At 35.9% G+C, this 23,723-nt stretch overlaps 1 protein-coding gene across 5 annotated transcripts in view; it reads left to right on the forward strand.

Moving 5' to 3' along the window:
- TAX1BP1 (Tax1 binding protein 1) overlaps positions 1-23,723 on the forward strand; it is a 94,808-nt gene that overhangs the window by 23,663 nt on the left and 47,422 nt on the right. For all 5 annotated transcript variants that reach the window (XM_049893325.1, XM_049893324.1, XM_049893326.1 and 2 more), the window contains exons 5-9: positions 2,541-2,699; positions 14,755-14,903; positions 14,999-15,089; positions 19,611-19,796; positions 23,267-23,491. In XM_049893325.1, coding sequence (XP_049749282.1) covers positions 2,541-2,699; positions 14,755-14,903; positions 14,999-15,089; positions 19,611-19,796; positions 23,267-23,491 — 810 coding nt within the window. The remainder of the gene's footprint in view (positions 1-2,540; positions 2,700-14,754; positions 14,904-14,998; positions 15,090-19,610; positions 19,797-23,266; positions 23,492-23,723) is intronic.

The following is a 23,723-nucleotide window of genomic DNA, read 5'->3' on the forward strand; positions in this document are numbered from 1 at the left end:
TCCTTTCCAGAAAACCCTCCCTTATCTTAAAGAAATGTAACTTTTATAGGGTGACTGAAACATTTTGTGGTGACAACTGCCTAGTGATCAAGGGTCTTAGCCTGGTATTTGAACGTTAGTCAAAGATACTGAAACAAGCCCAGCTTTTAAAAAATGCAGTTAGTGTTTATATTGCAGCTTTCTGAATGCTTGTTAGACCACCCTGATTTCAAGGCCTCCAATGGAAAAACATTTTGGTATCCACATATCTCTTGTGATTCTACTTCAAGTAAATTGGGACATTGACATAGCGCAGTCTGTTACAGTTCTTTCTAGTCCATAAAGGGTACTTTACAAAGAAAATTGAAATCACTGTGTCTTAGGTAAATATTTTTGAGATAAGATACTTTTATTTTCTGGACAGTTTTTTGACAAGTCTTTTATATGTCCATAATTACCAAAATCTTTAAATGATTTTTTCTGAAACTGTACAAAATTAGTACAAATGTGAGACTATCAGGGACACTGGTGACATTAAAAGTGACTAATGATATATAACAAACGCAATGTGTGAACCTTGATTGGATCCTAGATTTTAAAAAAGATGACTATCTGTTAGACATTATGGATTATTGTTAATTTTTCTAGCTATGACAGTGATTAAATAGGAGACTGTCTTTATTAGGACATAATTTGATCTTCAGTATTTAGGGATGAAGTGTCTGCAGTTTCATTTCATATGGTTTAGCAAAAAATTAAATATATTATGTAAATCAAGTATATAAAGTGAGATAAAATAAGCGTGGTAAAGTACTAATAGTGAATTTAGGTGATGAGTATATGGGTGTTCATTGTAAAATTTTAACTATGCTTGAAAGATTATAAAATACAAAATTGGGGGAAACAGTGAGACTTGTATACATTTTCTAATTTGAATTCCTTTTTTGTTTCTATCTAAGCTTCAGTAAATTTTTGAGAAAGTATATGTGAAATAAGTTGCTGGAAACAATTGGTTCTTCTGTAATGTTTCTATTCCTTTATGTCCAGATGGGTCATCATTTTTAGGCTGCCAGAATGTTCAGAGCCAGATTTAATGCTGAATTAATAATGATATTAACCGTTATGCTTAATGTATTTGCCTGCTCCTAATTTTCTATTGACTTTATTGAATATGTCATATTTAGTCTGAGGTAGATATGCAATCTACTTAAAATTTTTTTTTTTTTTAGGGTAATGTATTAAGTTCAGTGATTAAATAAACTTTTTCCCCTGGAGAGTATTCAATTCTGGTATTTTTATTAAGTTTGATGAAACAGGTAGAAGGGTCATTCTGAAAAAAAAAAAAAAAATCAGTGTTTCAGCTTTTATCAGAGCCGATTTAATCAGTTTGTTTCCATGATTCCATGGCCCTGGGGAACTGATTGAGGATATATTACTGGGAAAACTTAGTTTTCCCAGCTAAATGTACCTCCCTTGTGAAGCTTTTGCTTCGAGGCTCCTTTATTTTTATTTGTAAAGTTTGTATTAATTTTCAAATAGAGGCCAGTATGTACGTGTATATGTATGTTGTTGTTGTTAGGTGCCATTGAGCTGGTTCCTACTCATAGCAACCTTATAGGCGAGAGTAGAACTGCCCCATGGGGTTTCCATGGAGCAGCTGGTGGATTTTGAACTGCTGATCTTTTCGGTTAGCAGCCAAACTCTTAAGCACTACGCCACCAGGGCTCCATATATATAGATAGAAAGATATATAGAAACTGTGAATTTCTTAGTATCTTATTTAAGGGACCAAAACTTTTTTTTTAAATTGTGTTTTACATGGAGGTTTACAGGACAAACAAGTTTCTCATTAAACAGTACACATATCGTTTTATGACGTTGATTAACAACCACACGACATGTCATCACTCTCTCTTCTCAACCTTGGGTTCCCTATTACCAGCTTTCCTGTCCCCTTTTGCCTTCTAATCCTTGCCCCAGGGCTGGTGTGGCCCTTTAGTCTTGTTTTGCTTTATGGGCCTCTCCACTCTTTGGCTGAAGGGTGAACCTCAGACATGACTTAATTACTGAGCTGAAAGGGGGCAAGGACCAAAACTTTTAATAGGAATCCCATGTATGGAGGCTTTATATAATATATGAGTAAGGTCTTAATAGATTGAAGGATTTCCCATACATTTATATTCAACAAGAGATTCAAATTTTCCTTTTGAAGTCTGATTATTAATTAGAATAAGGGAAGTCTAGTAATTAAGTCACTTATAAAACTTAATATGCTCTGTTTTTAGTGTTGACTTGGAAAGTGATTACAGGCAACTTTATAATTTCACCCATTTTATACTTTTAATATTCCCTTCTTTGCCCAACCAAAGGTATGTTGAAATTTATGATTTGTGAATTTTTCCAACCAAGAGCTAAAAGAGATTGATTGATGTCGATGGCACTGGGTTTTGGGATGTAGGATGTAAAAATTCTTTCTGTGAATTTCTTAACTATTGTTTTTGAAATGGAAGTTGGAATTTGTAGTAAATATTTCGTAAAAAATTGAGTTTTTTGCATTACAGTTGAAAATTGAGAAAACCATGAAAGAAAAAGAAGAACTATTAAAGTTAATCGCCGTTCTGGAAAAAGAAACAACACAACTTCGAGAACAAGTTGGAAGAATGGAAACTGAACTTAATCAGGAGAAAGAAAAATGTGACCAACTACAAGCAGAGCAGAAGGTTAGTTGTGTCTTGTGTAACTGATTGGAGTTGATAATGTTTCCTGAAACCCACCTTTTCCAAGAACTGAACTAATTTAAGTGAGTAGAAACCAGCTATGGAAAAAGGTAGCATTTAGACAGACATTTATACAAGAATACGTCAGTTCCTGTTAACCTTCTGCCACAGCTTCTTTTATGTTGTAAAATGGTTGAAATACTTTTAGACTTGGTACCAGGCTTGATGAGTTAGTCCCTGACGACTGTTGCCAGATGTTTTGCATCTAATTGTAGATAATTTTTTTTTTCTGGTTTGGAAATAAAATACTATTTATAGAAATAAATGATGATAAACACTGAGGAAAATGGTAAGCATTTTAACGTTTTAAATGATAAACACTGAGTAAAGGGAAAATGGGATAATCAAAATTACTTTTCAGAAAAGCAAAATGAGTGAAAGAAGATGTAGTATTAGATAAAATTTTGAAAACTTCATGTGAGAAATGCTATGAATTATCCTAAAAAGCCACCTAATTAAAACTGACAATTTTTTCGTGCTAAGAAAAAGAGAAATATAAGTAGAAAACAGTATGGCTGCATTAAAGATGCAAATACTTCTAAGTTAGAAGCTGACAATAAAAAAAGAAATTACCTAGTCATTAACTTCATTTAATATTTTCATACACAAACATAATTTGATAGTTCTGACAGAACTTACATAGATTGTGATTATTTTTATCAGCTAGTTGGATATGCTTATGTCTATTGTCAGGAGCTGTTATTCCTTGAGGGTGGGGTCTTATTTCATTATTCTTTTATCCAAAGGCCTAGAGCAATTGTTTAATAATTGTTCACTGAACCATTAGTGAAGTGATTCTCAACCATTTTTATGTTTCACTGGCATATATTGCATATCTGAGCAGAGATGATATACAAGTAGAGCTTAAATTCTGAAAATATTTCTCTTGACATGTTTTATTTGTTTGAGGATTGCCCTTTTGACTTAGAAGGTAAACATGATATCAAACAGTGTATACATTTGTACATCTCATTGTAAATATCTGTTAAAGTATTCACTTCTCTCTTTATTACTTTTAACCTTTTTAAAAATCAGTTATTTCCCCAACATTACTGTTAGAAATTAGTATCCTACCCACCCAAACCAAACCTATTGCTATTGAGTCGATTCTGACTTACAGCGACCTCGTAGGGTTTCTAAGGCTGTAAATCTCTGCGGGAGCAGACTGCCACATCTTTCTCCCATGGAGCTGCTGGTGGTTTTGAGCTGCCGACCTTTCAGCTAACAGTTGATCTCTTTAACCACAGCACCACCAGGGCTCCAGGGCTCCTTTAGTGTCCTAAAGTATACTATAAACCAGTTGCTGTTGAATTGACTCATGTGCTTCATAGAGTTTTCAATGCCTGACTTTTTTTTTAAGTAGATTGCCAGGCCTTTCTTTCGAGTTGCTACTGGGTGGATTGGAACCTTCAGCCTTTTGGCGCTGACCATGTTAACCATTTGTACTTACTCTGTTTGATTACTGAACCAAGCAAGAAAACCAAACCCATTGCCATTAAGTCGATTCTGACTCATTGTGACCCTAAAGGACAGGTTAGAACAGCCCTATAGGGTTTCCAAGAAGTGCCTGGTGGATTCAAACTGCCGACCCTTTAGTTAGCAGCGGTAGCTCTTAACTACTATGCCACCAGGGTTTTCCTGTTTGATTAAGGAACCGCTTTTTTCAAACGTCAATTTTTAAAACAGGTATACCAAATTTTAAAATAGCTGCAGTAAAATCTTGTACTGTGTGCCCATCTTGACTATTAGGACATTCAGCTAAATTTTACACTCAATTATTATAACTCCTTCTGCATTTTGTATAGTATTATAACTCCTTTATCTCTAGTCTTTACATATTTTTCCTATTAATTGTGCCTGGATTTGGCAATTTTTCTAAAGTAAAATGCCAGTCTTTTTTCTTTTACTTTATTATGAGCCCGAGGAGTGGTGGTGAGATAGAAGTTGACTCATGAAAAACGCCCATTACAGCATGTGCTAAGCCCATGAGATCAAGAATACTCTGAAATGTGGCCTTTGAAATTTATACTCTGATCACCTTGAAATCAAAGGGAAGAATGGATGATTGGGAGAATAGAAATGGCAGAATAGTAGGCCTTAGTCTGTGAGAGTACTCATATACATCAGGCCATACCTCTGGTCCAGTTGGGTATTAGCTGAGATTTAAACAGCCTCAGATTCTCTGCCCTGTTTAGGTTATAAGGGGTTAATCACTGCAGACAAGGCAGAAGCTTATTCTTACAAACTGAGAAGGTGGTAGACTGAGGTCAGGGGATTAATGAAGCAAAACTTGTAGGAGACTGTGGCCTTGGCGCCCAGAAAGCTCTTCAGCAGTTTTTATGGCAACTCATAAATCATGATGATAGTCACTAATCTTGAAGGATACCTCTTCCCTGCTGCTATTCTTGCATTGAGGCATACTCACTGGGAAGATGAAGTACTTGGAAGTGATTTTTCAATAGTATTCTATAGTCAATAGAATAGTGATAAAAAGACTTAAAATGATACTTGACATATAATAGGTTCACACTAAATGTAAATAGCTATTATTGTTTTATTCTTTATTATTCATTTTTTTATAACGGTGAATCAGAGAATCACCAAGGAAGAACGAAAATACGAATAGTGTCATCTAAGAGGAATAGAATTCATAGCATTTTCCTGATTGTAAAAGTAATACATTTTTAATGTAAAAAGAAAAAAAAAGTTACAGAAATACATTTGTTGGCAGTTGCTTATTTTGGAGGATAATACACTTGTCAAGAGAGAGAGTTCTTCTTTGGTCCAAGTCAGTGGGCTTATAATTTTTTAGGACTTTTGCATTTTACCTCCAAATAATAGTCTCTAACCTAATCAGGCAGGCCTGGTGGGCAACTAGAACAACTCAGAAACTTTCAGAGTTCTTTTGGTTGTGTGGCTTACGATATCCGTGAGATTTCTTAGCACTTGCTTTAAACGCATTCTATAGCTGTAAATAAAAAATGTCTTAATGTAGTAGTACTAGAGGCCTTCTCTTTGAGGTAGTATATAAATTATTGAATATTTGAAAGACTTGTATGATATATCATCTACAAATTCTTTGACGTTTTTATAATGGACATTTTACTGGGAATGATTGGTAGAGACCTTTAGTTTCCTTCATTGAGAAAGTATTGCTGTGAAGAAAATGTCGAGTCAAACAAACAGTGTGCTTAGTGATGTGTAGTTGATTGACATTTTGTACAAGTTCCTTATCTTGATGTAGCCTGTTAAGCTGTTGGTGGCCTGGCATGGGTCCCCTCGTCACACTTTGAGCAGTACTGTTTATACACTTTGTTTGGATTAAGGAGCTTGTACTTTTCTTTATTTAAAATGCCTTTAATTGGGTTCAGGAATACAGACTGGCTCTCAGTTTGCACCCATCATTACTCAGTTGCAGGAATAAAAGAAAGCAGGCATCCAAAAAAGTCATAACCCGGATTAGCCTCAATTATTTTGATTCCTAAAAAATGTTCCATGTTGTAGCATGTATCAGTACATTGTTTCTTTTTTTTTTGCTGAATAGTACTGCATTTCTTGAATTTTTGAGGCAAATTTTTTTCTGAAAAAAATTTTTTAACTTATATTTGAGATCCTCTGCCATCTTTGGGTGAAAGATGTGGCAGTCTGCTTCCGTAAAGATTTACAGCCTTGGAGACCCTATGAGGTAGTTCTGCTTTGTTTTGTAGGGTTGCTGTGAATCAGAGTCAACTCCATGGCAGTGGGTTTGGTTTTTTGGTTTTTCTGCCGTCTTTAATTATTGTCCTTTCAATTGGCTGTTTTTAGGTTGTTTAGATATACCCAGTATTATAGCAGTGTTTGAATTAGCTTCTCAATATCCATATCTTTTGGCTAACTTTTAGCTACTACTTTATCTGTTCATAAATCAGGTATTTCAAGTAATTTAAAGTGCTTGGATTTGGGTATGATCAGAGATGCATATTTTATACATCATTATATAGCACACTTAATTTTTTTAATGATGTTATATCAAAAGTCAGTTGATGTAAATACTAGTCAGGGATTAATAGTAAATTAAGGTGAAGACAAATCCTACAGTATAGTGGCTTATAGAACAAAAAGTTTTGTTTTTTTTCTTAAGTAACAATCTGTGTTTTGCATCATCTGAGTCTGTTGGGCAGATTTGCTTTACATGATTATTTAGGGGCCCCGTTACCTTCTACCTTGTTGCATTGCCACCCCTGAGACAGCTAGAGAATTGACCATCTTCATGGTAGAAACTGGGTTGCTGGCATAACATGATTCCAGCTGGTTGAAAGAGGAAGGAGATCTTTGCAGAAAGTGCGTTTAATAGTTTTAAGTTCCAGCCATGGAAGTAATATATATCATTTTGAATTTAGTTAGATGGTGCAGTGCAGTAGATTGTTTTGTGTGGCCTTTATTGCCATGGTCTTGTAACTCCCATCCGGGTGATTTGACAGGGCTGTGCCAATAGGATAATTGTGGCCCACCCAGGGGATTGGTCAGTTTTTGCCATCCCACTGGGCTTGCAATGAGCCATCCCAGAGATGGGAAGAAGACCCTACCACCACCAAGGAAGAACAGCCAGGAGCAGAGAGTGCAACCTTTCTTTGGACACAGTAACCCTGTGCTGAGAAGCTCCTGGAACCAGGAGATAGAGAGAGAGACCGAGCTGTGACCCTGAAGACAGTGGGAAGTGGTGGCAGGAGACCATACAGTGGGCTTCTTCCCAACCCATGGAGCGAGAAAACTGAGTGCCCGGGGTGCCTCTGGGAACTTACTGGTAGGGGCTAAAAGAGCTTTGTAACACTTGCTTGAGCAGGGCAGAGGCCTAGGGCCAGAGAGAGCTGTGTCTGCAAACACAGCTGAAAAGAGGCTGTCCTGAGTGTTCCTAAGCCTGAATTGTAACTTATTACTTCCCTAATGACCCCCTTAATCGTGAGTATTGTCTCTGAGTTCTGTGTGGCCATTGCAGTGAATTACTGAACCGAACAGAGAAGTAGAGTGTTGTGGGAAGGACGGTTGGTATCAGAATTGGTAAAGATGGCGGAAAGAAGAGGCATGTCTGACCTCCACCTCATAGATATCAGCCTTGGGATGTTGATCTTCGTTCTCCTACCCTCTCCTGAAGTTAGAGGAGGTCAAACACTGCCCACGCCATTTTTACAGAGGGACGTAATTCACTGCAAGAGAGGCTGAAAATACAGTGTAGTTGGGCAGCTGTATATATTACTGTGGCAGAAGGGAGATGATAATTTGGCCACAGCAGCAATGTGGTGCTTTTTTTTTTTTTTTTTTTTTAATTTAGCAGTTCGTGAGTGAGATTTGGAAAAAAAACCTTTGATAGTATCTTATAATCTAGTCTGTTTATTAATACTAGCCATATCAAGCGTAGATAGAAATCTCATGGCAAAGGAAGCAGTTGCTCATGGAGTCAATTGGCCACACATTTGAATCTCTTTGCCATGAGACCTGAAGAACTGGATGGTGCTTGGCTACTGTTACTGAGCATTTTGATCAAAGATTCTATAGAAGAGTCCTGATCAAAGGGGGAAAAATGCAGAATGGAATTTCAAATTCTCCTGGACTTCAGACTTTCTGGGGCCATGGAGGCTGCATGAACCCTTGAAACTGTTGCCCTGAGATAATCTTTAAACCTTAAACCAAAGTATCCCCTAAAGCCTTCTTAAAACCGAACAAATAGTAACTTAACTAGTAAAGAATGTCTGCCTTGAGCTTTGTGTTCTTTCGGGATCTATCTATATGGGATCAAATCGACAATAGCAATTTGAAAGATTAGATAGGAACCTTAGGGAACAGTGTTTATGTTAATGGAGAGGAACAAGTCAGAAAAGGAGGGTGAGAATGGTTGCACAACTCAGTGTAATCAGTGTCACTGAATTGTATATGTAGAAACTGTTGAATCGATGTATGTTTGCTGTGTATTATTTTCAACAATAATAAAAAAAATCCAATTACCAAAATTTCGTTAGAAAACTTTTTGTTTTACAATGTTAGAGCTGAAATCATTTTCATCTCTATCATTTACTAGCTGTGTAACCCTTGTCAGTTACTTAATTTCTCTATAGCTTGGTTTTTCATGGTAAATGAACATCATAATTGTTCCTAATTCTTAGGTTGGGTTTAAATCAGTTAAGAGTGCGCATAAACACATAGTACAGCATCTCCTGCAGAGTAAGTTCTCAGTAAGTGATAGCTGCTGTTGTTATCGTTGCATAAGATACTGGCTTTAGACAGGGATAATTTAAGGCATTTAACATCTAATATAGAACTACTAAAAACCAGTTTTGAAGTTATGAGCTTATTCAGTTTCTCATTTAATTTCCACTTCTTTTTACAAGTTGTCATTGTGAAAAGAAGACACAAAGGCCTAATTTTAATGCACAGGAGTCGTGGTTATAACGTGTGTATATGGCATTAAATTTCTTTAAAGTGAATTACTTTTGTACTTGTTTTGCTAAGTACTAGCTTCAGGCAATTCGTAATGTTTCTAAAATAATAACGAGTATATATACTTTTAAACTAGTCTGTAATTTTCATATAGATTAATAGTGAAATGTAAGATGGAACGTTTTATACTTTATTTCATGAGACTTCTCATTCAGTTTCATCAAAATAAAAAGCTATTTAAATAAAATTGTACGACCTTAAATTTTTCTACTTATTCCTTCATTCTTTTAGAATGTGTATGAAACCCAAAGTTAAAAATCACTGATCTGTAAAATGTATTCATGTTTAGGAAATAATTTAGACATTAGGTATATTTGTAGTGTTTCTTCCTTCTCTTCTCTCTGCTTCAACCAAAAATGTAATGCTTTCGATCTATTATTTTCTTAAAAGTAGAATTTAATTACATTTGCTCATAGGAGATTTTTGACAATGAGAAGTAGACTTCATTACATTTTGTTGTATTTAAGCTTTGTTTGCTCTCGGTATGTAGCCGGTACTTACTCTTGATGAAAACTTTCTCGGTGACTTTTTTGCTTTTGTTGTTTGCTTGAATAAAAATATAAGGTTTTCTCAAGATGAATTTGAAGTTTACTACTGAAGAGGTTATATGACTATCCCATCTTTAAATCCAGATATCTTGTATAGCCGTAATAAACTATGATTTCAGTCAGGTTACGTTTAAATAAAACAAAACAGCAGCTTAAGTTGTTTTTGTGAGGGATAATGTTACAGAAAAGGGGAAAAAAAGAAAAAAAGACCTAAATGGTTATTTGAAGAGATTTCTGAAATTTGCTCTTAAACGTTGAGTGGCTAAAGTGAAAGGAAAAAATGATGAAGTAAAAGAGCTGAACAGAAGATTTCAAAGGGTGGCTCAAGAAGACAAAGTATCATAATGATGTGTGCCAAGGCCTAGAGTTAGAAAACCAAAGGGGAAAAGCATGCTTGGCATTTCTCAAGCTGAAAAAACTGAAGAAAAAATTCAAACCTCGAGTTGCAGTTTTGAAGGATTCTATGGGGAAAATGTTAAACGATGCAGGAAGCATCCAAAAGATGGAAGGAATACACAGAGTCACTGTACCAAAAAGAATTGGTCGATATTCAACCGTTTCAGGTGGTAGTATATGATCAGGAACTGATGGTACAGTAGGAAGAGGTACAAGCTGCACTGAAGGCACTGATGAAAAACAAGGCTCAGGAATTGACAGAATACAAATTGAGATGTTTCAACAAATGGTTGCAGCGCTGGAAATGCTCACTTATCTATGCCAAGAAATTTGGAAGACAGCTACCTGACCAACTGACTGGAAGAGATCCATGTTTATGCCTATTTCAAATAAAAGTGATCCAACGGAACGTGGAGATTATCAAACAACATCATTAATATCACAGGCAAGCAAAATTTTGCTGAAGGACATTCAAAAGCAGCTGCAGCAGAGTACTGACAAGGAACTGCCAGAAATTCAAGCTGGATTACACCTCGACATAAAACAAAAATCCTCACAACTGGACCAATAAGCAACATCGTGATAAACTGGAGAGAAGATTGAAGTTGTCAAGGATTTCATTTTACTTGGATCTAAAGTTAACACCCACGGAAGTAGCAGCCAAGAAATCAAATGATGTGTTGCATTGGGCAGATCTGCTGCAAAAGACCTCTTTAGAGCCTTAAAAGCAAAGATGTCACCTTGAAGACTAAGCTGCACCTGGGCCAAGCCATTGTTTACAGTTGCCTCATATGGGTGCGAAAGCTGGACAAAGAATAAGGAAGATCGAAGAAGAATTGACACCTTTGAATTATGGTGCTGATGAAGAATATTGAATATACCGTTGGCTGCCAAAAGAACGAACAGATCTGTTTTGGAAGAAGTACAACCAGAATGCTCCTTAGAAGCAAAGATAGTGAGACTGTTACGTCTCATATACTTTGGACATGTTATCAGGAGGGACCAGTCCCTGGAGAAGGTCATCATGCTTGGTAGAGTAGAGGGTCATCGAAAAAGAGGAAGACCCTCAAGGAGATGGATTGACACTGGCCACAACAATGGGCTCAAGCATAACAATGAGTTTGAGGGTGGCGCAGGACTGGGCAGTGTTCCGTTCTGTTGTACATAGGGTTGCTGTATGAGTCGGAACTGACTTGAGGGCACCTAACAACAACAATAGCAGTGTTAATGAAACAATTATCTAGTTATTTTTATTTGTTTTGCTTCTTAGCTCACTGTTTTAATGCCATAAAGACAGCTTATTATTGTATATTGTTACCGGATATGTGTTTGTGTCCTGGAGTTGTAGAAACAACAGAGAAGATGTATTTATATGTAGCTCGATATTTTTAGTTGATTTCAAGAAGCAAGGTATTTGAGAAAAGCCAGATTAAATCAGATGAGCAAGATTCATTTTAAAATCTGACTAGTAATTTCCATAAGTAACAATTTTTCTAGCCAGTCATCTGCTAGGGAGAATATTTAGATACCAATTGACTAAATTTTACCCTATATACCTTATGAATCCAGAATACCATAGTTTTTTCCCTAGGTAATTGTTCAGTGAAAGTGTATCTGATTTTTTCAGATGTAGTCACTTGTAATTAGAATTGGGTTTTTTTTTTTTTAGCATGGGAATGAATGTGTTGCTGTTCTTAATACTTTTAGTGCCTGTTTAGCCACATTGATGAGTGGTTACAGCCTTTTTATCAGCTCTTCTCATCTGAGGGTTATGACATGTGAGAATTGGTAATAGTGGCTCATGGTAGCAGTGATTTTTCAACTCAGGATGAGGGTAAGAAGTGCCCTGAATGAATCTGAAATATGCCCAAATCTCTTCCTTTCCATTTGTCCGAATTTTTGTGATTGTTCATGTCTTGATATACAATGTTAATTATTTTAAGTTTTTCTGTTTCAGTATTAGAATTACGTCCTTTTGGCATTATTTGCAAATGGCTCCCAAATGAATGAATATCAGAAATTTCAAGTGTTCTTCAAAGATCGTATTGTAGATTTTAGTTTCTTTTAAAGTTATTTCTTTTAAAAGAAATCATGATTCCTAGTTGTTAGTACGTTCACTTAAGGGCATTGATGCTGTTTTGATGCTAAGAAAGACTTAACCCCATTGAAGATGCTTATGCTTACCTCAGAGATGAGAAGCAGAGCCTGAAGAATTATTCCGACTTTAGCATTTTTAGGAAACCCTGGTGGCATAGTGGTTAAGTGGTACGGCTGCTAACCAAAGGGTCGGCAGTTCAGATCTGCCAGGTGCTCTTTGGAAACTCTATGGGGCTGTTCTATTCTGTCCTATAGGGCCGCTATGAGTTGGAATCAACTCGACGGCACTGGGTTTGGTTTTTGGTTTTTTAGCATTTTTACGCCTTTTGCAAATAGGCTCGCATGCTGAGGCGTCCTTAGGTGTCTTTATGGGTCACCTCAGTGTATCCAAAAAAGATTCTAAGACTTGCAAGTTATAGTCAGAATTAGTTTATGATTCACTGTGTAGTTAACTGACGTATAGATAGAGGAGTTACTTCATGTTTTGCATTCAGTTGCTTACAAATTTTCAGTAGTTTTTTTTTTCCCCTGTGCATTTCTTGGAATGTTTTTTACCCATCATTGTACTGCATTAATTACAGAATCAGAAACTATGTAGTCTCTGACTCTAGGCAAACTAGTCTTTGTCCTAGGGAGAAAATCTTGAATTAATTTTGTAGCTTATTGGCAGTAACAAGACAGCATTTGATTAAACTAAAAGTAAAAAATAATACAACTTGCAAATCTCTCCGGCTGTCTTTATAAATCAAAAAGACAAATATGGAAGAAGTGTCAAATTTTATAGGAATCATTATATATTGACAAAAATTCTAGTAAAAGGAATAAATATTATTTAGTTTCTTTGGCACTGTGGCATTGAAACCAGAAAAACATTTAGTTTTTGTCTTAGTTGTCTAGTGCTGCTATAACAGAAATACAAGTGGATGGCTTTAACAGAGGAATATATTTCCTCGTGGTACAATAGGCTAAAAGTCCAAATTCAGGGTGTCAGTTCCGGGGACAGCTTTCTCTGTGGGCTCTGGAGGAAGGTCCTTGTCCTCAATCTTCCCCTGGTCAAGGAGCTTCTCAGGCATAGGGATCCTGTGTCCAAAGGATGCACTGTGATCCTTGTGCTGCTTTCTCAGTGGTATGAGGTCCCCAGTCTCTCTGGTCGCTTCTTTCTTTTATATCTCAAGAGATTGCATCAAGACACAATCCAGTCTTATAGACTGAGTCCTGCCTCACTGACACAACTGCTGCCCTTCCTCCCTCATTAACATCCTAGAGGAAGGATTTACAACATACAGGAAAATCACACAATACCGGAAATGATGGCCCAGACAAATTGTTATACATATTTTTTGGGGGACATAATTCAGTCTATGACAGTTTTATATAACAGTCTTTGATTAGTGTTTGCAAATTCAGTATGGTGAAACATTTGTTTTGAGCAGAAGTAAAACCAATTGAGTGGATCTGTTATTGGGATAGTTTTTTAATGGAAATGTAGGTACAGCATAGAATTTTAATATCCTAGCAAGAGTCTTAAAATGAAATTTCACCTCGAAGTAAAAAGTTTGACTGAGTTAACTTTTGCAAATCAAAGTGACTTTATAAATACTAAATTGGCAGAGTGGTAATTTTCTTTAGTTTTTGTTTGGTGGGTGGGTGGTACTTTTTAAATGGGAAATTTTAAAATTATTTTTTAACAAGAGTAGTTTAACAATTCTTTTAATGTATAGCTTTTCATAACAAAGTACTTCTGTATACATTGTTACATTTGAGTCTCATAATTTTATGAACTAGGCCTTATTATCTCCATTTTACAGATCGTAAAACAGAGGCTTGGGAAGGAACTCCGTCAGGTTCTCATGAGGTCCCTAATTGTCTTAATTCATTTAATAAAAATTTCTTAAACTTTTAAAATTATCTGTCTAAAGTGGGATGTTTATTAAATAGAAATATGTTTTATTTATACATTTATTACCTCTTATATTTTTTTCATTATTTTTGAATATTCGAGTCTTGTGAGTCACACTGGCAGATACTATATAATAAATCAAATTAGGTGTTTCTCTTAACTTTGTACCGTGGCATAATTACCAGTGGCACTTAGTGGTCTGTGCTAGTAGAAGCAGTAGTTAACCTTGATAGTGTAATGTGAAATCTGATTTGTCATTAGGGTATCATTGAAAAGCTGTAGCTGTATGTAAAAAAAAAAAACAAAATCTACTAATTTATATTTTTTCTCACTTTTGTTGCCTGCCCTCTGGTGGAGAAGTTATTGAAATTAACAGGGTGCATGAAATGTCTGGAAATAAATATATGTGAAAAGTTGAATATGTGTTCATAATTTCAGGTTTAGTTTGTAGTCTTAGCTTATAAATTTTAGAGGGGACAAATGTCAGATTAAAAGTTTTAGAATACTTAGATTTCTTAAAGATATGCAAATTTGAGAAAGTAACTGCTGTTTTATGTTTCTCAAAACACCTTTTGTTGTTTCTAAGGGTCTTATTGAAGTATCACAAAGTTTAAAAACGGAAAATGAAGAGTTTAAGAAGAGATACAGTGATGTTGCATCCAAAGCTCTCCAACTTGAAGAAGATATTGTGTCAGTGACACATAAAGCAATTGAAAAAGAAACAGAACTAGATAGGTATTTCTGATGCTTTTAAAAAATAACTTTAATATCTAAAAAAATGTTTTATTGAAGTTTTTTTTTTTAATTAACATTACTTTATCTTTACTCAGCTTAAAAGACAAGCTTAGGAAGGCACAACATGAAAGAGAACAACTTGAAAGTCAGTTGAAGACAGAAAAGGATGAGAAAGAACTTTATAAGGTAACTTACTCTCCAATTGTATTAGTTGTTTGTTGCTGTGTAACAAATTAGCCCCAAACTTTGTGACTGTGAAACAGGAATTTGGGAGCTTAGATGAGTGGTTCTGGCTCTGGATCTCTTAAGTGGTTGCAGTCAGGATGTTGGCAGGGGCTGCAATCAGCAAAGGCTTGGTTGGATCTGAAGGGTCTGCTTTCAAGATGGCTCTCTCATGTGGCTTTTGGCAAGAGGTCCCTTGGTTCTTTACAGTGTGGCTTCTTCACAGGCTGCTTGAATGTCCCTGCACCATTGCAGCTAACTTCCCCACAGTGCAAGCAATCCAAGATGGAGAGAAGAGGAAGTCAACAGTGCTTTTTATAACCTAGTTTCCAAAGTAGCACACAGGCACTTCTACTTTATTTGTTAGAAGCGAGTCATTAAGTCCCTGCTGCACTCAAGTAGAGGGGAATTAGGCTCCACTTCTTGAAGTAAGTATCAAAACATTTGTGGACAGGTTTTAAAACCACCACAGCATGTATTCAGTCCCTAAAAGTTAGTTTGCAGGAAATTAATTTACTGATATTATAGATGATTTTTTTTTAATAGATGATTAGAAGATACTATATAATAAATCATAGTAATTTAATGATAAGATACCCATTTATCAGGATTTATGGAACCAGTTATTTTTACCTTTTAAGAACATATATACCTTAGGGGAAAGCGTTAACTTATTTCATGATGATCAGCCCATTTTAGAACTTGACTTTGGGAATAATCTTCAGAGGCTATCATTTAAAAAAAAAAATCCCCACTACTAATAAATCCTCGTCTTGCGGAGTTTGTTCTTTCTCTGTCCCTCCCCCTTTCCCCCTACCCTATTTCCTAGCCCTCCTTTCCTCTCCTTCCCTTTCCTTCCCCTTCCCAATTCTGGAAATAGGGGTGTAAGCTTAATTGTTGATAACGTTGTGGCTGCAAATTGAGACGTTTTCTTAAGTGGCTCATAATCAGTCCCTGACGGCAGTTCCAGATCAGGAATTTCAAGAACATTCTGAGTTAAGTCAGTATTACTTGAATAGACTCAGTCTCTTGACTGGACTGGGAAAGGACAATACTCACTCCCGTGGAGTCTCTGGTCATTTCGAACTGCGGACGTTTCGGTTAGCGGTTGATTGCTTTAACCACTGTCACCAGGGCTCCTTTGCTCATTTATATATCATGTTATATATTTGATTAAAGTTAAAAACATAAAACTCTGTCATATTCACTACTTAAATAAATGTCTTTTACAAGGATCAGCACAAAGCTGGTTCCTATGAGGTGGAGATTAAAAATGCCCCAAATATCTAACTTTTCCAAGCTGCCGTAGCATTCCATCATCTCTAACATCACCTACTCTCATAGAACTCATGAACTGTATAAATGGCTCACGGGGTTGTGGAGGCTGGCAAGTCCCAAATTCCTGGCCCTCAGTCTCTGCCTGAAGGCACTCAGCTTTCTCGTTCCGTGGGCTGCGAAGCCCGCTATGCCATCTCCTTCAGGTCTCTCCTGTCTTGGTGGTGGTGGGCTCTTCTCTTTGCTCTGGAATTGGCTCTCTTTTTTCTGGCAAAACTGGCCAGTCCCCTCGGTGGGCCACAATTATCTTATTTGCGTAGTCCCACCCAATCACTTGGGTGGGTGTTATAAGACCATGGTGAGAAAGGCCATGCTAAGTAATTCATCACACTACACTACTTGAGAGTCATAATTTTGCAGTAAGAAATTAGCATATGGTCTGTTACATTATCAGTGAGTTTTTCTTTTTTGTTTTTTTGGCGTTAGTTCTCCAGATAAAAATTTACAGTATCATTGAACCCACCACGCACCTCCGAGCAGAACATGGGTTTGGACATTCTGTACGTCATGGATTATACCCATTCTGCTGCTTGGAACAGTTCATCTCCAGAGCATGTTTTTAATTTAAGAAATCATTCCCAAAACAGAAGGAAAGACAGTGAAGCTTTCACTGGCGGAGGATTTTATGATTGGATTCTTTAAGAAAAAGTGCCAGAATGTTGTTTGATTTCAGCCAGGATTTTATGAAAAAAGGAAGATAATACAGATGTGTAGAGAAAGAATTGATGCAGTTGGATTACCACTTCATAGAATTGTTTTTTGCAAAATACCTTCAAATGCAATTGTCTTTGGTTTTTTTAGTTTTAAAGCTTTTTAAGGAGCTCTGGTGGCACAGTGGTTAAAGCAGCCAACTGCTAACTGAAAGGTTGGTGGTTCAAAACCACCAGTGGCTTTGTGGGAGAAAGATATGGCAGCCTGCTTCTGTAGAAATTTACAGCCTTGGAAACCGTCTGGGGTCGCTATGATTCGGAATTGAGTCGATGGCAGTGGGTTTGGTTTTTTGGGATAAAGCTTTTTAACTGAGTGAAAATATGGCATCTGTAGTAATTTTTTATTTAACATTACTATGAATTCCAGTTAAACTATGTTTTAGTATTGTCAGACTTAAGATTGGGCAGTGTTTCTCTGTGAATAGTTAAGTACTTTCTGTGTTGTTTTTTCTGTTAGTTACTGTGAGAGATAGTAATTTAAATAGAATGTCTGTGTCTTTAAATATTAATTCAACAGCAAATCACATGAATTCATAAGATATTCTCTTTATTATCGGAAAGGGTTTAGGAAGGTCCTAACTAAACCGATGCTGTGTAATGATAACTAGGATGACTTAGCTTGGGAAAAGGAAAACCTATCCCTGAAGCTGCCTCATTTCCTCCCTGCCTTTTCTTCTATCCTGAGAATAGGACTTTGCAGTGTTTTACAGAGGGTTGGCAAGCACATTTTAGGCATGTCCAGTATTTATTTTTTCTTTACTCTTGTAAATTAATTATTCCTTATACTCTTTGTTTTTTTTCACTTTCTCTAAACACTTTTTCTGTTTCTCTGTTGTACACCTGAATGATTATGAATCCTTTGCCAAAGACTTGGCAGGGGGAAGGAAGGCAATGTAAAGAATGAGTGTGTCTTAGGGATTTATTCTTTCATAGTGTGTTAATATCTCCAGTTCTCTCTAGGCATCGGCAGTTGGGATCCAAGTGACATTGAATTTTCCATTTGCACACCCCCATCCCAACCCCCGCTCTTGGTGTTCTGGACAACGTTTCATTATGTGTATATGCTCTATACCTGAAAATTGGAAATAAAACTCTTCCCTGAGGACTTTTGTTTTGGCAGTGAGATGCCATTTATCCAGTGTGATAAGACATTCCATTTTTCCATTACCCCAGGAACATACTTTCCATTATAAATTGTTCACATGAATAACCAGGGAGATACTTCTCATTTCTCTGCTGTAGCCCCTACTAGATAATAAGATTTTAGAGGGATTGTTAAAACACTTTCATGAGCTGATGATTATGAAAATTAGGTAGTGTTTTAAAAGTTAAGCTTAAGCCTTCAGAGAATTAAACCAAAAAAAGCACTGCTGTTGAGTCGATTCTTACTCATAGCAACTCTATAGGACAGAGTAGAACTGCCTTGTGGGTTTTCCGAGACTGTAAATCTTAGTGGCAACGGACTGCCACATCTTTCTTCTGAAGAGTGGCTGGTGGGTTCGAACCGCTGACCTTTTGGTTAGCAGCCAAGCGCCTCTAACTACTGTGCCACCAGGGCTCCTTCAGAGAATTAGGAATTATATTGTATCCCTGTGGATAAGAACTAGTCTTTCAACATTTCATACATTTTTTTAAAGAATAACATGCAGTAAGTATGTAATTCACTTCTCTCTAGAGCTCTTAAGCAAAGCAGCATCCTTGATGTTTGAAACTAGATCTCTCTACTCTTATACAGTGAAACCTGTGAGAGCCGGAACTCAGTTGGCCTGCCTTATTTTTCTGGGTCTTGCAAGATTTCTGCCTTTGACAGGTTGGAGGCTTACTGGTTTTCCTGTCTCTTGTTTTAGTGGAAAATATTTGTATTCTTTTCTTTGACAGGTTTCTGCCTTATATAGGTTCTGGCTTTCGCAGGTTTTGCTGTAAATTCATTTATGGAATTTGATATTTGTTATGAGCAAATCATCAGTAATGGCCAAATGTATTTGAGTTAATAAACAAATATAATTTTAGGCACATAGGAAGTAAATGACATGGTACTTTTCACAAGTAAAAAATTGAATTGCTGAAAATATTACTCTATAAAGTGTACCCCTTCTGGTTTGTTTACTGTCTGCCTGTAACATAATATATCCCAAAAAGGACAACCAAATTCTTTTTCATTTTTAGAGAAACTAAAATCATTGAATCAAATGAAAAGACTTTAAAGATCAGGTAATGTTGTTAGGACTTAGAATTAATATCCATGAAAAATAAAAAGGGAAAGTCGGGTTCTCTTACCCAGTCATTTGATAGAACTTGGTTATCCTGACTCCTACTTGAATGTGTTTTCCCTTTACATGGTCATTTTTTGGTTAGAGATAAACAGTGACATTGTAAACTTTGTGTAGTTAGGTTGTGGAGTTAGAAAAAGTATTCTTGACATTTTCAAATGCTGTTACAGGTACATTTGAAGAACACAGAAATAGAGAATACCAAGCTTGTGTCAGAGGTCCAGACTTTAAAGAACTTAGATGGGAACAAAGAAAACATGATTGCACATTTCAAAGAAGAGATTGGTAGACTGCAGTTGTGTTTGACTGAAAAGGAAAATCTTCAAAGAGCTTTTTTGCTTACCACTTCAAATAAGGTAAGTAGTATTGTGTAATGTATATTTGAAGATTATAAAATGTGTCTATGTTGAATGTATACAATATGATTATTTTTATAATTTTCCTAACTTTTTCTTTTGAAAACTTTCAAACCTACAGAAAAATTGGAACAGCAGAACCATGAATTTCCATATACCCTAAAATATTTTGCCATCTTTGTTTTATATCCTCCATTTGTATACTTTTTTTGTGTGTGTTTGAACCATTTGAAATTCAGCTACAGTCATTATGACATTTCACCCTAAACACTTCAGCATGTTAGCTCCTGTGAATAATTATGTTCTTCTATATAACCACAATATGGTTATCACACCTAAGAAATTTAATATTGATATATTATTCTTATATATAGTCAATGTTAAAATGGTCCCAAATATGTTCTTATATAACCTTTTAAGTTTTTTAATCCAGTAGTAATCAGAGATAACACATTTATTTGATTGTTGTTTGCTTTTAGTCTGCTTTAATCTAGAATAGTGTCCGTATGCTTTTTTTTTGGTCATTTATGATGTTAATATTTTTTAAGAATTTGGCTAGTTATCTGAGTGAATGTTCTATAATCTGACTTCGTTGTTTGGTCCTGATTAGATTCAGGTCAAACATGTTTGGCAAGAAAAGACCTAGGTGATTAAAAAAAAAAATTATTGTAGTCAAATATATATAACAAAACATTTGCCATTTTAACCATTTTTATGTATACAAATCAGTGACATTAGTTACATTCACCATATTGTGTAACTATTACCACTATTTCTAAAAGTTTTTCATCACCCTAAACAGAAACTCAGAACTCCTTAAGCAAAAACTTCGTGTTTATCTCTCCCTCTACCCTCTGGTAACCACTAATAGACTTTTGTCTCTCTGCATTTGCATATTCTAGATATTTCATAAAATTGGGATAAGATAGTCGTCCTATTGTGTCTGCCTTATTTAACGTAGCATAATGTTTTCAAGGTTCATCCATGTCTGTAGCGTGTATCAGAACTTAATTTCTCTATGGCTGAATATATTTCATTGTATGTATACCACATTTTGTTTATCATTCATCTGTTGATGGGCACTTGGGTTGCTTCTACCTATTGGCTATTATGAATAATACTGCAGGAAACATTTGTGTACAAGTGTTTATTTGAATCACTGCTTTCAAATCTTTGGGTATATACGTAGGGGTGATATTTCTGGCTCATATTGTAATACCATGTTTAGCTTTTTGAGGAACCACTAAGCTGTTTTCCACAGTGGCTGCACTATTTTACATTCCTGTCAGCAATGTATGAGTGTTCAGTTTCTCCACGTCCTCCCTAACACTTCTTATTTTCCATTTTTTGTTGCTATGGGTTGGCTCAGTGGCACACAAAAACAACAGTAGGTGTAAAAATGGTACCTTATTGTGGTTTTGATTTGTACTTCCCTCATGACTAATGATATTGGGTATCTTTTCATGTACTTACTGGCCATTTGTGTATCTTCTTTGGAGAAATGTCTATTCAAGTCCCTTGCTCATTTTTTAATTGGGTTGTTTGCTTTTTGTTGTTGAGCATTAGGGGTTCTTTATATATTCTGGATATTAAACCCTTATCAGATATATGGTTATCGAATATTTGTTCCCATTTTGTAGGTTGTCTCTTCACTTTCCTGAGAGATGCTTTGTACATCCCATTGTCGTCACATCAAAAGTCACATAATATCAGTTTGTCCATTCTTGATGATGTTGAGTTTGGTCACTTGTTTAAAGTTATGTCTGCCATTTTCTTCATTATATAGGTACCTTTCCCTCTGTGGGATAATAGTTGGAGATCATGTGAACATCCTATTCCCAAACAGCCTTTTACCCAGCGGTTTTAATATCTCTTGATGAGCCTTGTCTGCATCAACTATTACAATAATGGTTGCAAATGGTGATTTTTAAAATTCTACCATTTCTTCTGCATTTATTAGTAAGCATTCTTCTGAAGCGAGGAGGCTCCTTGTTGACCTGTACCCCCTTTTTTATATCACTGTGGACTTACGGATTCTTTTTGTTGTTGTTGGTCAGTGTATTATTTATCATCATTATTTTTTTCTTACCCAAATTGTCCCAAATGTAGCCAGGAGAACACTTTCAAGTCAGCTTCAGTGTCCTGTTGATGTGTCCCCATTATGCTTTGACTACTTCTTTGCTTTCTGGCAGACTGTTTTCAGGGTCAGGTTCTGCCCAGGGCCTGGAATTAATCATTTCTCCAAGGAGCCCTGACTCTTAGGGTAGGGAATAGTATTTCAGAACCAAGAACTGGATCTTATGGCTACTGGGGGGAGTCCTTGCTTCTCTCTGCTTTCAGTGGACTTTTTTTAATCTTTAATTTATATTGATATTCCCAATTTAAATCCAGTACCTTACTTAGGTCTCTTCCTTACTGTCCTCTATTCCATGTTTATATATTTCTTCTCCTACTGTGAGAACCCTTATTTCCAAAACATCACCGTATTTTATTCATGTGCTCTGTCTAGCCATACGGACCAATAGTTTCAGCAATAAGTAAAGCAAAAAAATTTTAATTAATAAGTAAAAATATAATAAATCTACTAAATAAATAATAAATCTCTGGTGGCTAGATTAAAAACCTGTTGCTGTTGAGTCGATTTTGTCTCATATCAACCCTATAGGACAGAGTAGTACTGCCCCATAGGGTTTTCTTGGCTGTAATCTTTACGGAAGTAGACTGATAATTCTTTCTCTGCAGAGTTAATGAGTGGGTTTAAACCGCTAACCTTTCAGTTAACAGCTGAGTGGGTGCTAGTTGGTTTTCATTCTCTTGGTATGTAATCTTTGCTATTAGCATATCGATATGTTTCATGGTATGGAAAGGTAGGTTAACATTATATGGGATGTCTTTTAGGTTACAAAGTAGGAAACATCTTTTAACCAAAATATTTGTTGTTACAAAGAAACTTTTGAAATTATTTTCATTGTTAGTCATAAAAAAATGAGAGTCGATATTTCCAGCTGGTGATTCATTTGAGTCTCAGGTCAGGTCTTTAAGCATTAGATAATGTCACCTGATTTCCTGTGTCCATTTCCTCATGTATAAAGTTGTAATAATGATTCTCTATGCATTGGGTGCAGCCCTAGTGGTGCAGTGGTTAGTTAAGAGCTCAGCCACTAACTGGCAGTTTGAATCCACCAGCAGCTCCTTGGAAACCCTATAGGGCAGTTCAACTCTGTCCTAGAGGGCCGCTGTGAGTCAGAATTGACTCAACGGCAATGGGCTTGGGGTTTTTTTTTTTTTTTTGGTATGCAGTGGGTTGTTATGTTATATGAAGAATCTAAAACAAAGATGTATACTTTAAGTCATGAATAGAAAAGCAATATTTAATTTAAAATTTTGGGTCTCTTGAATTATGTGAGTAGAATAGTTTGTTTCTTATTTGAATGGTTTAATTACAATTGTATTTATCTGTTTTTCCTCAGGAAGATACATTTGTTTTAAAGGAGCAACTTCGTAAAGCAGAGGAACAGGTTCAGGCAACTCGGCAAGAAGTTGTCTTTCTGGCTAAAGAGCTTAGTGATGCTGTAAATGTACGAGATAAGACGATGGCAGATCTACATAGTGCACGTCTGGAAAACGAGAAAGTAAAAAAGCAGTTAGCAGATACAGTGGCAGAACTTCAACTGAATGCTATGAAAAAAGAACAGGTAAAGTAGATGAATTTTGAATTTCCATCTTGATCATGAGAAAAAGACACTATAAGCTTAAGAAAGAGAGTGAGTTATGTCTACTAAATCAGGATAGATTCCTGATCATAGAATTTTATAGTTGCATTGATTTTGTTTAGTCATTGCACAGTCTTAGATTGAAATTAATATGTGCTTTAAAAGAATTTTATTAGCAAATTCTTAATGGTTAGTAAAACTGCTCTGTTTTTAA

The sequence above is a fragment of the Elephas maximus genome, chromosome 8 (assembly GCF_024166365.1).
Source record: "Elephas maximus indicus isolate mEleMax1 chromosome 8, mEleMax1 primary haplotype, whole genome shotgun sequence".
NCBI classification, from domain to species: Eukaryota; Metazoa; Chordata; class Mammalia; order Proboscidea; family Elephantidae; genus Elephas; species Elephas maximus.